The sequence below is a fragment of the Schistocerca americana genome, chromosome 3 (assembly GCF_021461395.2).
Source record: "Schistocerca americana isolate TAMUIC-IGC-003095 chromosome 3, iqSchAmer2.1, whole genome shotgun sequence".
Lineage (NCBI taxonomy): Eukaryota > Metazoa > Arthropoda > Insecta > Orthoptera > Acrididae > Schistocerca > Schistocerca americana.
Window position 1 is genome coordinate 380242659 of NC_060121.1, and position 16908 is coordinate 380259566.

The window sequence follows — 16908 nt, forward strand, 5'->3', positions numbered from 1 at the left end:
CATTTGTTTGTTTGTTTGTTTGTGTGTGTGTGTGTGTGTGTGTGTGTGTGTGTGTGTGTGTGTGTGTGTGTGTATTTTTGACAAAGGCCTTAATGGCCGAAATCTTTAATTGTGAGTGTCTCATTGTCATGCCTATCTGCGACTCAGCATCTCCGCTGTATGGTGAGTAGCAACTTTCCTTCTCATAGTATTGTTACATTGCATCCTGTATTTTCCATTGTTTGATAAAAATTGTTTAATATTATTATTATTATTATTATGTTACTGTTATTGTTATTATAATAATTAATTTTTGTTTTGGTGAAATGAGCTTGAATGTGAAAATATTTACAGCTAATGAAGTCCCAAAAGAAATTCTACAGTTAAGGAACTTCTTTACTTGTGCTAATGCTTTAACCTGAATGAATTGGTAGGCAGTTAACAGGCAGCAAGGATGGGGAGGTGAAATGCCCAGAAGGAAAACTTCTGGATTGTACAAAAGCTTTTGTGGACAGTACAATACAAGGGGAAGGAATGTTTTATGGTTATGAAACAGTTGTCTTCATTATTTTGGATGAAGTAACTGCTTGAGGATAATAAAGTCATAAATTCTGGTGCCATTTCTCGTTTAATTTGTCATATTTGATTTACCCGTGCTATGTTCTCTTCTGTTTCAACATTTGAAGTAAAGTAATGGAAGAATGTAGGTAATAAAGTGCTGAACTTCACAGACTGTGATAAAGTTCACCATATATATATTCTTAATGTATATCATACTGAAATTTGGATTGTAATTACTACATTCAGTATAGCAGTAAAACAGTTTTCAGACTTTCAGAGAAGAGGTTATGTAGGACCTTAATTCAATCCATAACTGTTGTAGCATTTGGTTTCAAACCATACCAGGTTTCTAGGTATCAGTTAAGAAAATGTCAGCAATGGTAAATCTGATCTCGCTCTCTCGCTCTCCCACCCCTCGCTCCCACCCCTCGCTCCCCTCCCTCGGCTCCCCCGCCCCCTCAGCTCCCCCGCCCTCGCCCGCACACTCCCCCCCCCCCCCCCCAAGTTTCAACTTGCCCTTTGCTGGAACAAGATCCTGTAGCTCATATTAATAAATTTGCCCTTCTCCACCAATTCTGAAAGTTTGTATCATCATCGTGGGAACATTCAGCCTATTTTAATGGTAAATGGTGTTTTTTCTTGTCATTTTGTAATGTATTTTACTGCACCCAAACAGTTTTAATTATTTAGAGAAATTAATGTATTGGCAGCACAACATCTTTTAGTTCAAAACTGTGCTTTTGTCTCATCCAGGCACACACTTTATTTAGTTTGGGTGAACCACAGAACGTCAAGATGTAGTGGCAGAATAATTTGAAACTGTTTATTATAAATTTAATGATCTAAATAATTTAATAAGCAATTACACTGTTTAAAACTGTTTTACACTACAAGACGTTTTACTTGATTTCAGAGTTCCATTCGTAACTCCTTAATGCTTTCTATGTTGCAACAAATGCTGTTGGAGGATAAAGAAGAAACAGTGAGAGAAAGTGTTGTAAGAAGCTTAGCTCTGATTATATTGCTTATGGATGATAAAGATAAATATTTTCAGGTAACCATGGTTAGCTAGTTACTTTCACTGTTTTTACCATACATAACAACTGTGATAAAGGAAGCAGTTATATTTGTAACGTTTGTAAATATAGCTTAAAGATAAAATCAAGGAACTTTAAGGTGTTAATCATGATTTGCAATTACTAATTTTTCTAAACTTGTTGATTTTGTGTTGTCTATTTGTAAATTGTACATCTCTAAGTGAAGCAAAATCGTAACTAAAATGTGGCTTGTCCAGGTAAATAAAATCTGTGCCACTATCTGTGTATCATAAATAATTTTTGTATACAGAGTTATACACAGGACATATGAAGAAAATAGCTATTTTGAAAAAAGTGACAGCTCCTCTTCTACTGCTCAGCTGCTGTTATTTACCAAATTCTTCAAAGAAATAATTTATCTAACTTAATACAGACCACTGTCATATTTTTAAATTCTGGTCAAGTCAAGAGCTGTTCAATATAATGTTAGAGTTTCACAGAGTTTACATCCTTGATTCCAAGTATTCCACAATTTGAAGTTTTATTTTATTCTGAGTATCTGGGGATTTTCTATAATCTTCCTTAAGTCTGTCATTAACATTTCAAAAAATATACTACTGCTAAGATACAATGTTGGGCTGTTTCATAGTGTTCCCCCTATTGTGCTTGAATATAGAAAGGCAATTTCAATACCAAGAGGCTATGTCAATTTCATTTACATAATATGGCATGAATTCTGTTCAAGTGAAGGGCAAGTGATCAACAATAACAAGAATTACCATTAGCCCTTGCAGTTTTCCATGAGTTTCTTTAATGTTTCTGAATAAGACCTCATTCCTGAAAATGTTTCTGTGGTGAAAATGATGAGTGTGTGAAGTGTTTCAGTACCTACAAATATATCTGTAAAGTCAAGGAAGAATTTGTGGAGGTTAAAATCAGTTTCCTCATTATAGGTGTTAGGTGATTAGAATAGGTTTAAGTACCATGTGAGTTCTTTCAGCGGATAAGGAAACAAGGAATATTACAGGGAGAGGTAAAGTCATTAGAAAGAAGTTGGACAACCACAAGAAATGAAAGTAGTCATGGCTGACTCAAAAGAATTAATCTTCTTACATTAAACAAGGTAACTTATCACAGAAACTGATCCCCCCTGCGGGTCCGGGGGTTAGAATAGGCCCGAGGTATTCCTGCCTGTCGTAAGAGGCGACTAAAAGGAGTCCCTCCCCCTCAAGGGGGTAGTTAGCGCCTGCCTATATTTGCGGTCATTTTGGTTTTTCACTTCTTCTCGTTTCTTCCTTCCTTTGGTTGGTTCCTTTCTTTGTTCTTCTCCATCTCACTGTCTTCCTTACTCTTTCCTCTGCCTTCTTCTCCTTGCCTTCTTCTCCTTGCCTTCTTCTCCTTGCCTTCTTCTCCTTGCCTTCTTCTCCTTGCCTTCTTCTCCTTGCCTTCTTCTCCTTGCCTTCTTCTCCTTGCCTTCTTCTCCTTGCCTTCTTCTCCTTGCCTTCTCTGGTCTCCGCCTCAGCGTTTGAGACAGTCTGTCCTCTCTCTCCCTCTCTCTCTTCTTTTTCCTCTTCTTCCTTCCTCCCTGTGTGCGCCTGAAGACCGACCCATGCGTTCGCAAGCGTAGCCAGTGATGGGGTAACGCGTAATTCCCCGCCCTGGGTCGACAAGTAAGGCACGCACGTACCCCCTGGTAAAGGCCAGGCCCAGGGAGGGGTGATTGCCTGAGATGATACCTTCTGACTATGCCGATTGGTCCCTCCGTCTGTTTCTCGGGAGGTGTGACCTGAGGTGTAAACATCCACGTAAGGTGGGAGTGCCCTCTGAGAAGGTCCCCACAAGGAAGGAGCGCACCATCGGAGATGCTGGCAATCATGGGGGATTCCTCCGCAATGGATTTCTCTTCTTCTTCTTCTTCTTCTTCTCCTCTCTCGACTTCTGCCCACAAACGGAAACTTGACCAGCCACCAGTGACAAAAGTACTACCGCTTGCCCCACAGTTCCTCGTCGTTTCTCGATCTGAGGACGGAAAGGATTTTTCCTCTGTCAACCCTTTCGTTATCCAGAAGGGCGTAGATGCCATAGCCGGAACTGTTAAGTCTTGTACCAGGTTGCGTAATGGTACCTTGTTACTAGAAACTGAGAGCGCCTTTCAGGCACAAAAACTGCTTCGGGCCACACTCCTGTACATGTTCCCTGTCCGGGTGGAGGCTCACCGAACTTTGAATTCGTCTCGTGGTGTGGTATATACTAGATCACTCGACGGATTGACTGACAAGGAGATTCAGTCTTTCCTCGCTGAGCAGGGCGTGACGGCTGTCCATAGGGTCATGAAAAAGGTCAACAATGACCTTGTACCGACCCAGACACTTTTCTTGACCTTTGATAGTGTTCAGCTGCCATTGCGCATCAAAGCGGGCTACGAGGTTATTTCTGTTCGCCCCTATGTCCCGACACCTACGCGCTGCTACCAGTGTCAGCGTTTTAATCACACTCGCCAGTCTTGTTCCAATGCGGCTAAATGTGTCACTTGTGGCAGGGATGCCCATGAGGGTGACTGTCCACCTCCGTCTCCTCGTTGTGTGAACTGTCAGGATGACCATGCAGCGTTCTCCCGTGACTGTCCCATCTATAAGGAAGAACGCTGTATCCAAGAAATTCGGGTCAAAGAGAAAGTGTCCACCTCAGCTGCTCGCAAGCTATTTGCTAGTAGGAAGCCCACGCTGTTCCCAGCGGGGAAATACAGTACTGACCTCGCCTCTCCTCGGACTACCAGGGAGGTGGCAACCCAGACATGCGATCTGACCTTCAGCACCACGGTCGTCCGTTTGGCCAGTGCTAAGATCGCGCGGTCGGCGTCTCCTCTTCCTCCCGTCACCCCTCAGACACAAGCACTCCCATCAGCTTCTGCCAAGACGAAGACCCAGAAGTCAGATGCACGGGCCTTCAAGAAGGACCTGTCCTGTGCAGACTTCCTACATACCTCGACCTCCCAGCCATCGACCAGTACATCCAAGAAACGACCTTCCAAGAAGGCTCATAGGAAGCACAGTTCTCCTTCTCCGCCACGGCGCATTTCTTCTCCTGCGCCACCCAGCGGTTGCCACCCCAGGCCGTCATCCGTTTCGCCTGGTCGCACCGCTGGTAGCCGAACACTTGGCCGTTCACCTGCAGAGGAAGCTCCCCCTCCCGGCCATCTTAACAAGATGGCCGATGAACCTATAGAACCAATGGACGATGACTGTCCGCCTACTGATGGTGGCGGCAGTGCTCGCTCGACGCCAGGCCCTCAGCGGCCTTCGAGGTGACCCCTTCTTTCATCTTCCTTTTCTTCTCACGATGGCACTTATTCACTGGAATATTCGCAGCATTCGCTCCAACCGAGAGGACTTGAAGTTGCTGCTCCGCTTGCACCGTCCGCTCGTCGTAGCCCGCCAGGAAACGAAGCTACGCCCATGCGATCAAATTGCCTTGGCACACTACACCTCTGTGCGTTTTGACCTACCCCCTGTGGTAGGTATTCCGGCTCATGGCGGGGTTATGTTGCTGGTCTGGGATGATATTTACTACGACCCCATCACATTGCACACCGGCCTGCAGGCAGTTGCCATCCGAATTACTCTCCCCCCTTTTACATTTTCCATTTGTACCGTTTACACTCCATCGTCGTCTGCCGTTACCAGGGCAGACATGATGCAAATTATTGCTCAACTACCTGCACCATTTTTGTTAACTGGAGACTTCAATGCCCACCATCCCCTTTGGGGCTCTCCAGCATCCTGCCCGAGGGGCTCCCTGTTAGCAGACCTTTTCAACCAGCTCAATCTTGTCTGCCTCAATACTGGCGCCCCTACTTTTCTTTCGGACACATGTCACACCTATTCCCATTTAGACCTCTCTATATGTACTACCCAACTTGCATGCCGGTTTGAGTGGTATGCATTTTCTGATACATATTCGAGTGACCACTTCCCGTGTGTTATCCATCTCCTGCATCATACCCCCTCTCCGTGCTCAACTAGTTGGAACATCTCCAAAGCAGACTGGGGGCTCTTCTCTTCCAGGTCGGCCTTTCAGGATCAAACCTTCACAAGCTGCGATAGTCAGGTCGCACACCTCACGGAAGTCATTCTCACTGCTGCTGAATATTCCATCCCTCACACTACTTCTTCTCCACATTGCGTACCGGTCCCCTGGTGGACCGCAGCATGTAGAGACGCTTTACGTGCTCGTCGATGTGCTTTACGCACCTTTCAACGCCCACCCTACAGTGGCGAATTGTATCAATTATACACGATTACGTGCGCAGTGCCGTCGTATTATTAAAGAAAACAAGAAAGCCAGCTGGGCTGCTTGCACAAGCACCTTCAACAGTTTTACTCCTCCTTCTGTTGTCTGGGGTAGCCTGCACCGGCTATCTGGCACTAAGGTCCACTCACCAGTTTCTGGCTTGACGGTCGCGAATGACGTCCTTGTGGCCCCTGAGGATGTCTCCAATGCCTTCGGCCGCTTTTTCGAGAGGTTTCGAGCTCCGCTCATTACCACCCTGCCTTCCTGCCCCGAAAACAGGCAGAGGAGGCAAGGCCACCTAACTTCCGCTTCTCGAATCGTGAAAGTTATAATGCCCCATTCACCATGCGGGAACTCGAAAATGCACTTGCCCGGTCACGGTCCTCCGCTCCAGGGCCTGATTCTATTCGTATTCAGATGCTGAAGACCTTTCTCCTGCGGGTAAAGATTTCCTTCTTCGTACTTATAATCGCATCTGGATTGAGGGACATGTTCCCGCATGCTGGCGTGAGTCTATTGTTGTACCGATTCCTAAGCCGGGGAAGGACAAGCACTTGCCTTCCAGTTATCGACCCATCTCGCTTACCAGCTGTGTCTGTAAGGTGTTGGAGCGAATGGTTAACTCTTGTTTGGTGTGGCTGCTCGAATCTCGACACCTACTTACCTTTGTACAATGTGGATTTCGTAGGCGCTGCTCTGCTGTTGACCATCTGGTTACCTTGTCAACCTTCATTATGAATAACTTCTTGCGGAAGCGCCCGATCGCGGCTGTGTTCTTTAATTTGGAGAAGGCTTAGGACACCTGTTGGAGGGCAGGCATTCTCCGCACCATGCATATATGGGGCCTTCGCGGTCGCCTCCCTCTTTTTATTCGCTCCTTTTTAATGGATCGACAGTTCAGGGTACGTGTTGGACGATTTTACCATCTATTGCAGCGCGCAGCGTACACGTTTCCTGGAGTGCTGTCTTCAGCGTTCTCTTGACCGTCTTTACTCCTGGAGTGTCGCCAATGGCTTCCGTTTTTCTGCCGAGAAGTCGGTCTGTATTAACTTCTGGCGCTACAAAGAGTTTCTCCCACCGTCCTTACAACTCGGTCCCATTGCTCTCCCATTCGTGGAGACAACAAAATTTTTAGGTCTTACATTTGACAGGAAACTTAGCTGGTCTCCACATGTGTCATATTTGGCTGCCCGTTGTACCCATTCTCTAAATGTCCTCCGTGTTCTCAGTAGTATGTCGTGGGGAGCGGATCAAACTGTCCTACTTCGCCTATATTGGTCGATCGTCCGCTCCAAGCTGGATTATGGGCGCTTCGTATACTCCTCTGCACGGCCGTCCATCTTACGCCGCCTCAATTCCATCCAACATCGGGGTTTACGTCTTGCGATCGGAGCGTTTTATACTAGTCCCGTCGAGAGTCTTCATGCTGAAGCCGGTGAATTGCCACTCACCTACCGGCACGATATACTGCTTTGTCGGTATGCCTGTCGGCTACTTTCAATGCCCGACCACCCGTCTTATCATTCCTTTTTTGACGACTCTCTCGACCGTCAATACGGGTTTTATGCCTCTGCCCTGCTACCCCCTGGAGTTCTCTTTCGTTGCCTCCTTCAACACCTTGATTTTTCACTCCCTGCAACCTTTCGAGTGGGCGAGAGCCACACGCTACCTTGGCTCCAGGCTCAGGTTCGCGTTCACCTTGACCTCAGCTCGCTCCCAAAGGAGGTTACCCCCGGTTCGGTATACCACTCCCGTTTTGTCGAACTTCGTTCGAAGTTCATTAATATGACCTTCATTTATACAGATGGCTCTAAGACCAATGACGGGGTCGGGTGTTCTTTTATTGTCGGGGCACAAAGTTTCAAATACCGGCTCCATGGCCATTGTTCGGTCTTCACAGCTGAGCTCTTTGCCCTCTACCAGGCTGCTCTTTACATCTGCCGCCACCGACATTCTGCTTATGTCATCTGCTCCGATTCCCTGAGCGCCATCCAGAGCCTCAGTGATCCGTATCCGGTTCACCCTTTCATGCACCGGATCCAACGCTCTCTTCAGCAGCTGGTGGGCAACGGTTCTCCGGTTAGCTTTATGTGGGTTCCTGGCCATGTCAGTATCCCTGGGAACGAATCTGCAGATACCGCGGCCAAGGCTGTGATCCTCCAGCCTCGGACAGCTTCTTGTTGTGTCCCTTCATCAGATTGTAGCAGGGTCATTTGTCGGCGCATGTTATCGCTGTGGCATGCCGATTGGGCTGCACTTACGGACAACAAGCTTCGGGACTTGAAACCTCTTCCCGCAGCTTGGACGATGTCCTCACACCCTTCTCGGCGGGAGGAGGTCGTTTTGGCCTGGTTACGAATTGGACACTGCCGGTTCAGCCATCGCCATCTGCTGACGGCTGTGCCGGCACCGTTCTGCCCATGTGGGCAATTGCTGACGGTCCGCCACATTTTAACGTCCTGTCCGGATTTTACTACACTGCGTCTTGATCTTGGCCTGCCATGTACTCTAGATGCCATTTTAGCGGATGACCCAGGAGCAGCTGCTCGCATTCTTCACTTTATCAACTTGACAAACCTCTCTAAGGACATTTGATTATGCTGTTTTTTTAATCCTATGCCTGTCAATCTGTCTTTTATCATGTTTTCCCTTTTAGTTGCTGTTGTAAACTTGTGCCTCACGGTGCATTCCTAACGTAGTCTGGGCGCTAATCACCATTGAAGTTGTGCGCCCTAAAACCACAAAAAAAAAAAAAAAAAAAAAAGAGAGGGAAAAAAAAAGAAACTGATGATTGAAATGTTTTTTTTTTTGTTGATGATGCAGCTTTTGTATATAAGATTGTCTGTGTATTTTTGAAATAAGTTAACTACATGTTATATTCAGAATAAATTTACAAAAGTGTAACACAGGCAGATAGTGAGAGAAAATAAATTGCGTTAACATTATAAGAAAAATAAGAAAGTAGGTGAATGACTTAGAGATTGTGCTGTTCATGGAGTATACATAAAAATATAAAAGAAAAATAATATGAATGTAGCCAATTCTGTTTTGGCTGGCCACTCATTGATAAACTGTTCAGGAAAGAAGAGAATAGAAGCTTTTGAAATGTAGTGCAACAGAAGAATGCTGAGTATTAGATGGGTAGATTACATAGCTAACAAGGAAGTACTGATTAGGAATGGGGGGAGAATAATCTTGTGGCATAATTGACTAAAAATGGGATTTGTTGATAGGACTCATTCTGAGACATCAGGGAATCATCAGTTTAGTTTTGGAGGGAAGTGTAAAAAGTGTAGGAGGAAACAGAGTTGGACACAGTAAACAGGTTCAAATAGACGTAGAATGTAGTAGTTAATATAATGGAAGGAAACATTCCACGTGGGAAAAATTATATATAAAAACAAAGATGAGGTGACTTACCTTACGAAAGCACTGGCAGGTCGATAGAAACACAAACAGACACATACATACACACAAAATTCAAGCTTTCGCAACAAACTGTTGCCTCATCAGGAAAGAGGGAAGGAGAGGGAAAGACGAAAGGATGTGGGTTTTAAGGGAGAGGGTAAGGAGTCATTCCAATCCCGGGAGCGGAAAGACTTACCTTAGGGGGAAAAAAGGACAGGTATACACTCGCATACACGCACATATCCATCCACACATACAGACACAAGCAGACATATATTCGTCTTTCCGCTCCCGGGATTGGAATGACTCCTTACCCTCTCCCTTAAAACCCACATCCTTTCGTCTTTCCCTCTCCTTCCCTCTTTCCTGATGAGGCAACAGTTTGTGGCGAAAGCTTGAATTTTGTGTGTATGTTTGTGTTTGTTTGTGTGTCTATCGACCTGCCAGCGCTTTTGTTCGGTAAGTCACCTCATCTTTGTTTTTATATAGAATGTAGTAGTTATTTAGAGATGAAGAGGATTGCACAGGATAGAGTAGTCTGGAGAGTTACATCAAAGCAGTCTTCAGACTGAAGACCACAACAACAACAATATAATGTAAATTTATTTACTGTAGGGGTTTTAAGCATAATATTAAATAAAATACCAACAGTAGCACATGTAATTTACAGACATACATTTAAGATCTTAATAAAATTGATTACATCATTCATAGCTATCAGGAACTCATTGAAGGTTCCATAATATGCCCTGCTGGGACATTCTGTAATAGTGTGGCAAATGGTTTGCCTTGGCTACTCCACAATCACATAAGAAAAAGAGAGTCTGTGCTTCTGCCATGGCTGGTGCATGTTATGTTAATCGTTGTCCATATTCTGCACGACTTGTTGAAGACAGCGTGTTTATTTCTTATACAGGACAAGTTCTGACAGTGCGGAGGGCAACTCTCTGTCCAATCTGGTTCATGTGACTGGGTTAAATTGAATTGAGGTGTATGCTGCAATTCTGTGGCTGTTCTTATGGATGGTTTTCCTCATAGAAGCCAATTTATATCTAGGAAAACTGCATCTTGGCGTATATATAGTTGTGGGTTGCCTTGTATGCATTTAAACTCATGGAGAAGAGCTGAGCTGCTTTTCATTGAAGGCCAGAGAGTAGAATGTGGTGCAGTATGGGCAGGGATTGGCCTTGTGTACCGCTGATATTTCTCATTATGTTGTTCAGCTGTGCATCAAGCATTGTGTGTGTGTGTGTGTGTGTGTGTGTGTGTGTGTGTGTGTGTGTGGGCGCGCGCACGCGTTCACGCACGCACGCACACACTACTGAGCCATAAAGGAGCACCGTATTCTGTTGTACAGTAGACTAGTCAAAGTGCTGAAATGTACAGTTTCAGCAGCAGAGCCCCCCCACCCACCCACTCACCCACCACCACCACCACCACCACCACCACAACTTGTGTGGGATGTTGTTCCTAATGCACATCTTCGATGCTTCTTGTAAGGCAGTGGGTCATTCAATATGACTCCTAGATATTTTGGGTGCTGATTATGATGAAGTAGGGGCACTGTCTGTTCACCACTCTGTCACACAAATGAAAGTAAGCTGTTTGGTTTCAATTGTCACTTCTGAAAGTATGTTCCCATTATCACCAAATGAGATGTTAAGATGGCTTCCATTTCTTGAAAATTTTGTTGTCCTGCTGCCTGCACTCAGTCATTGTCATATCCTAACTTAAGAGCTCTAGTTTTAGGCATACTGTAGATGTACCAATTAAACAGCAGTGGAACAGAGACAGGTCCCTGAGGTAGTCCATCGTTTAGCATCTTTGAAGAGCTTATGCTGTTGCCCAGTATGATCCAAAATGATCTGGTGGCAAGCATGCTGTTAAAAGTTGGACTGTTTTTCTGTATAGGATTATTTGAATGGGTTTGTAGAGAAGATGCTGTCTCCCGACTGTATTGTAAGCTGCTGAGAAATCTAAAAATTTAGTTGTTTATTTCAAACGTTTATGAAAGCCTGTTTCTGTGTAAGTCATGAGTGACGTTATATGGTCTGTACAGCTCCTTTCTGGGCAAAAGGCAGCTTTTCAATCAGAATTTTCTCAAATGTTATAGCAGAGTTGTCTTTTTGTAGATTACTATTTTTTGAGAATCTTGTATATTGACTCATTGATTGGTTTTCCTGCTTAAGGATAGTGATGGTGTTGGACTTTTCATCAGTTGGGGATTCTCTTTTTCATCATGATATCAGAAAAGCACTCTGGTTGCTATCCAATCATCAGATCTCCTGGCACATGAATGCACGTGATATGGGATACTACAGCATCTAAAACTGGCCAGATGAGAATGTTGTACAAAACACATTGTGTAAATATAAAAGACATGGATACAACCAACAATAATCATTCAAGAAGTTTTTTTTTTAGCCCTGTTTTATTCAGGCTTTGATTTGTTGTTAGCACTGAACCTGTTTTTCATATGCAAACGCAACTTTCATGTTAAAAATTAGTGCTGCAACAGTGTGGGGTCCAGCCCTATCTTCAAGAAATAAATAATACATCTGTACTTTGAGATGAAAGGTGAAAAATTTGTGAAGTCTTGTAATCCATAAACAGTGAAAAATTGAGATTTTAGTTATTACATTATGTTTACAAGTTGATAACATGGAAATGATATCATTAGAAATAATGAGACAGGTAAGTAGTAAAACACTGCGAGAATGATTCTATAGAAGTATGGTTATCATATATTTCATTAAATATTTTTTGTTGTCTGTGGAATCTGCTGTTACTCAGCCGAGTGCACAAACAGTAAAAAAAACTTTTTTCCAGTGTGAGGAGCTCTCAATGACTGCATTGGATGATCCAGCAGCAAGTGTGGTGGCTAGTGCAACAAACATCTTGTTTCCAGTCCTGGCACAGTGGTCACTGGACATAGGACGACTACATACACATCTTCTCACCAGACTTCTCCAGCGGATTCACATCCAGGTGAAGGTAATAATTGAACATTATGAGAATTAGGCATATCTTTTTCGTTCCCAAATAAACTGCAAAATGCTAAAATGTATTGACAAACAACTAAGACAGATATACATGAAGTCACCGTGAAGTACAACAAAAGGAACCTCTGCCTATTCTCTGAGAGGGACATCTCTCTTTCTCTCTCTCTCTCTCTCTCTCTCTCTCTCTCTCTCTCTCTCTCTCTCTCTCTCCCTCTCCCTCCCTCCCTCCTCCCCCCCCCCCCCTCCTTGCCCTCCCACCTTCCGAGGAAACAAGGGTTTCTCATGGATTTCTGTTGGCCCTGGGTTGTAAACAAGTACACGGAGATTTCTCTTTTTCAAGAGAGAAAAAAGCAAAACTTATTTCCTTTACTTTTTTACCTTATCACCATTGTCTGTCTTTTATTTTATTTTGATGTCCCGTCTTTTCTTCTGATTTATTTTATTTGTCAATTCATTGTTATCATCATCATCATCATAATCTTCTTCTTCTTCTGTCTGTTCATTTTTTATCCTAAAGTCACAAAGATATCTTCGAAATGCGACTCTCCAGTTGTTGAAACTCATCTATCACCTATAAATCGTGTTTAAGTCAATAAGAGCTTTGCGAAGTCGACTTTATACTTTATCCCTACTTCCTTCTTTTTACTCTGGCTTCTTATGTCTCATCTGATCTAAGTGTTAGATTAACTTTCCTTCCTTGTATCGTGTACACTTTTTTTAAATCTTACCTCGTGACTATTTACACATGCAAACCAACTTTTTAGTAACAGGACTTGACATACAATGTATATTTTTGTATTCACATTTGGTATACTGTAGCTCTTTTTTAACTCGCATAACAGTGTTTGGTTGGTGCCGTAATAGCTGTGTTATATTTGACAACTGTGCTGTTATTATTACCTTGGAAGTTCAGTGCTGGTTTACACCATAATTTCCTGATCACTGGTAATATTCCTGAGTTGTAGATCTTTAAGATGTAGTGGACATTCATCTACAAGGAGTATTCAATAAGTAATGCAACACATTATTTTTATTGGCCAGTTTTGGTTGAGGAAAATATGGAATTTGTCATGGGACATCATGGAATATTCCCACTTCAGCCCCTATAGGCTCATGAAGTCCCTGTAGGTGGTGGCACTATGTGTAGCATTCAAAATGGATTTTTTGAAGAAGGTGCAGTCCAAGTAGAGAGCTGTCATTGAGTTTCTTGTGGCAGAAATCAGAGTGTTGCAAATATTCATAAGTGCGTCAGAATGTCTACAGAGACCTGGCAGTGAACAAAAGCACGTGAGTCATTTGATGAGACGTCTGTCATCATTGGTACAAGGTTGCACAAACCTATCTGATTTCCTGCATGCTGGCTGGCTGCACACAGCTGTAATTCCTGCAGTGTTAGGATATGTGGACATACTCATTCAAGGTGATCAATGGATCACAATCCAACACCTTGCTACTCAACTCAGTGTCTCCATTGGTAGTGCTGACTCACCTATCCACCAGTTGGATTGCTCAAAGGTTTGCACCCTTTGGGTTACTTGCCACCTAACAGAAGACTGTAAAGAGCAACAAAGGGCCATCTGTGTGCAATTGCTTGTGCGTTATGATAGTGATCATGACCATATTTTGTCGAACATCATTGCAGGCAATGAAGCAAGGGTTCATCACTTTTAACAGGTAAGAAATTGCCAATCCGTGGAGTGGCACCACACCACCTCTCCTCTGAAGAAAAAGTTCAAAGCTGCATCCTCACTGGAGTCGGTCTTCGGGCACTCTGAAGTGGTTCTTCTATTTGAGGTCCTTCCTCATGGTGCAGTGATCAACTCTGAAGTGTATTGTGCTACCCCCAGGAAATTGTAGAGATGACTTCTGCGTTTTTGGTGCCACAAAAATGTAAATAAATTTCTCCTTCTCCATGACAATGCAAGGCCTCACAAAGGTCTGCACACCCGATAGGAGCTCACGAAACTTCATTGGACTATTCTTCCTCACCAGCCATGCAGCCTGGACCTCATACCTTCAGACTTCCATTTGTTTGACCCAATGAAGGATGAACTCCGCAGGAAGCTGCACGTGTATGATGGGGAACTTATTGATGCAGCAAGACGTTGTCTCTGTCATTGATGGGTAGAGTGCTACCATGCGGGCACACGGTTCCTCCTAGTAAGGTGGCATAAGGCTGTTGCATTGAACAGAGATTATGTTCTAAAATAGGTTATTGTAGTCAAAAGAGTGAATAATAATAATATGGTGTACTGGAATCCTGAATAAAACCAAACAGTTTTCAGGAAAAAAATTGTGTTGCGTTATTTATTAAATGCCTCTTGTTGTTGTAATACACACATTGTTGAACTGATGCAAAAATTTGTAGTGATCTTTGGGTGTGACAATTTTTATTTAAGGTGAATACCACATAAAAATAATTAATAACATACTCTTATCCAATGACTTTTTCCAAACACTAGAGTATTTGATCAATTCTGCAAGTGTAGAAACTACTGGCTTGGACTTGAAGTTGTAGGGGATGACAAAACTAAATAGTGTTTGCAGCGTATGTATATACGTGACAGATAGCATTTGTTGCAATTTTTTTTTTTTTTTTTTCCATCAAGTTGTTTTTTTCCCCAGAAATGATCTGCTTCCTCTCGTAAATGTCAACAGTTACAGGACTTACATGGAAGGACATGACTTTTTCTATAGATTTCAGCATTTCTGTGAAGTGGCAGTTATTCCTTTCTTATTTTATGCTGGTATGGAAGCACAATTTGTATCAACTTGTCAGCTTTGTATCCAGAGTGTGCATGCCAGATATCAAGATACTGTTGATATATCCAACTATGCCATTGATATAATAGTAGTAGGTTTTTTCAAGTGCTGAAAATTTGTAGCTAATCAGCTTGATCATATGCAAAACAGTTACTCTGTACTCCTGGATTTCCCCATTGTTAGACTTCTTTGCTTAAAATGCAGTGTTCTATTTGGCAGAGCGTTATTATAGAACTCAGTGCCATCTTCATTGAAATTTTATTTTTAGTCAATAGTGTTGAACATCTCTCAGGTCCAGTTTTTTCTTGTGACCTTTTGACACAAATGTTTATGCCTTTGCTGCTCAGCTGGTTGTACATAAGTGTGGTAAATCTTGAAATGATCACTAATGTAGTAAAGTCAGTATCATGCCTATTCAAAATATCCTGGAGGTGTTGAAGTCTGTAGGTATTCCTTGAAAATGGTATAAATCATTCCACCATGATATCCTCCAGTTGTCTGAAAAGCATGACAACTCTTGTTTCGTTGTATTTCCTGGTATAATAATGGAACTGGGACAGTAAGTGCAGCAGCTGTGTGTCAGTTCTTTTTTTCTTATAGTGAGAGATTATTGTTCCACCTCTTTCATTTCTATGTCAAAAATAGCAGCTGAACCCCTAGACTGAAAGTAAACTAATGAAAATGCTGGATTAATTTTATGTTGCATTAATTTTATGCTAGTTGCAGCTTTCATGCTTGCAGTACTCAATTCAATTGTATCTTTCTGAGTATTTAAAATGAATTTATTTTTCAGGCATTTTTATGTGCTCAAAGCCAAATGCATAAAAACATAAATGTGACTGTGAGACAAAAATTCCTTTGCCGTATTTAGGAATTATGGTCCTCTAACATTGTTGGTCAAAATATGCATCAGATTCTCCCAAAAGCATTGTTATTTTGTGCTGATATCTAGAAATGTTGTTGGGTTGGCTAAAGCATGATCTGCCCCATGTATAGGGGGTGGGGCTAGTTAGCCTGCACATTTGCATTCTCTCTCTCTCTCTCTCTCTCTCTCTCTCTGGCATGCATTTTGGATGGGTGGAGATGACCTGTATAATATTTTACATTGAGAGACTCCCCCCCCCCCCCCCCACACACACACAAAATAATCTTTGTCTTCCTCTATCTTCAGAACCAGCTCACCAATCAGTTTCACTAGGAAAGAACTGTTCAGATTTAAATCTGTAATGTTGTGCAAGTAAACTTCATTCCCATACACATAATATGGCCAGAAGTTTCAAAGCAAACTCTCAAGACTAAGAGGAGAGACATAAATCTTTAGATTATTGACACATAATTCCCATTTTTAATTGTTATTCATCATTTGCAGTACCGGATGTTCCTGTGTCCAACAAACTAGGTGATTCTGTAATTTGCTTTTATTATGCTAAAGACATTCATTTGATTCACTCTAAAACCTTCCTAGATGCTAATGAAGTATTTCATTATATTTTAAGTTTGTTAAACAAATTATGTTTTGTTCACAGAGCCCACCAAATTCTCCAGGAACAGCAATGCAAAAGAACGCAGAACAACGCCTTCTGTCCCCTGTAATTGTTCTAAAGACTCTGGTGCCTTACATTGTGATGTCTGTAGTAGCAGTAAAACCAGTCTTAGAGACCTTAGATACTCAGGCTGCGAGCTCCATTCGTAAGTAGATTAATATTACTGTTCTACATCAGTTAACAGTATGAAATAAATTTTAATAAAGTATTTGTCATGTTGATAAATGTCTGTAAATATTAAGGATGTAATATTATTAAAAGGATAGATTGCTACTCAGCCTGCAGTGGAGATATTGAGTCATAGACAGGCACAACAAAATGACT

At 42.6% G+C, this 16908-nt stretch overlaps 1 protein-coding gene across 2 annotated transcripts in view; it reads left to right on the forward strand.

Moving 5' to 3' along the window:
- The window catches only part of LOC124606086 (RAB11-binding protein RELCH homolog), a 134266-nt gene that overhangs the window by 44627 nt on the left and 72731 nt on the right, over positions 1-16908 (forward strand). Inside the window, exons 9-11 of one of the 2 annotated variants that reach the window (XM_047138051.1) lie at positions 1454-1594; positions 12105-12269; positions 16567-16729. In XM_047138051.1, coding sequence (XP_046994007.1) covers positions 1454-1594; positions 12105-12269; positions 16567-16729 — 469 coding nt within the window. The remainder of the gene's footprint in view (positions 1-1453; positions 1595-12104; positions 12270-16566; positions 16730-16908) is intronic. The other variant, XM_047138052.1, reaches the window with a different exon arrangement.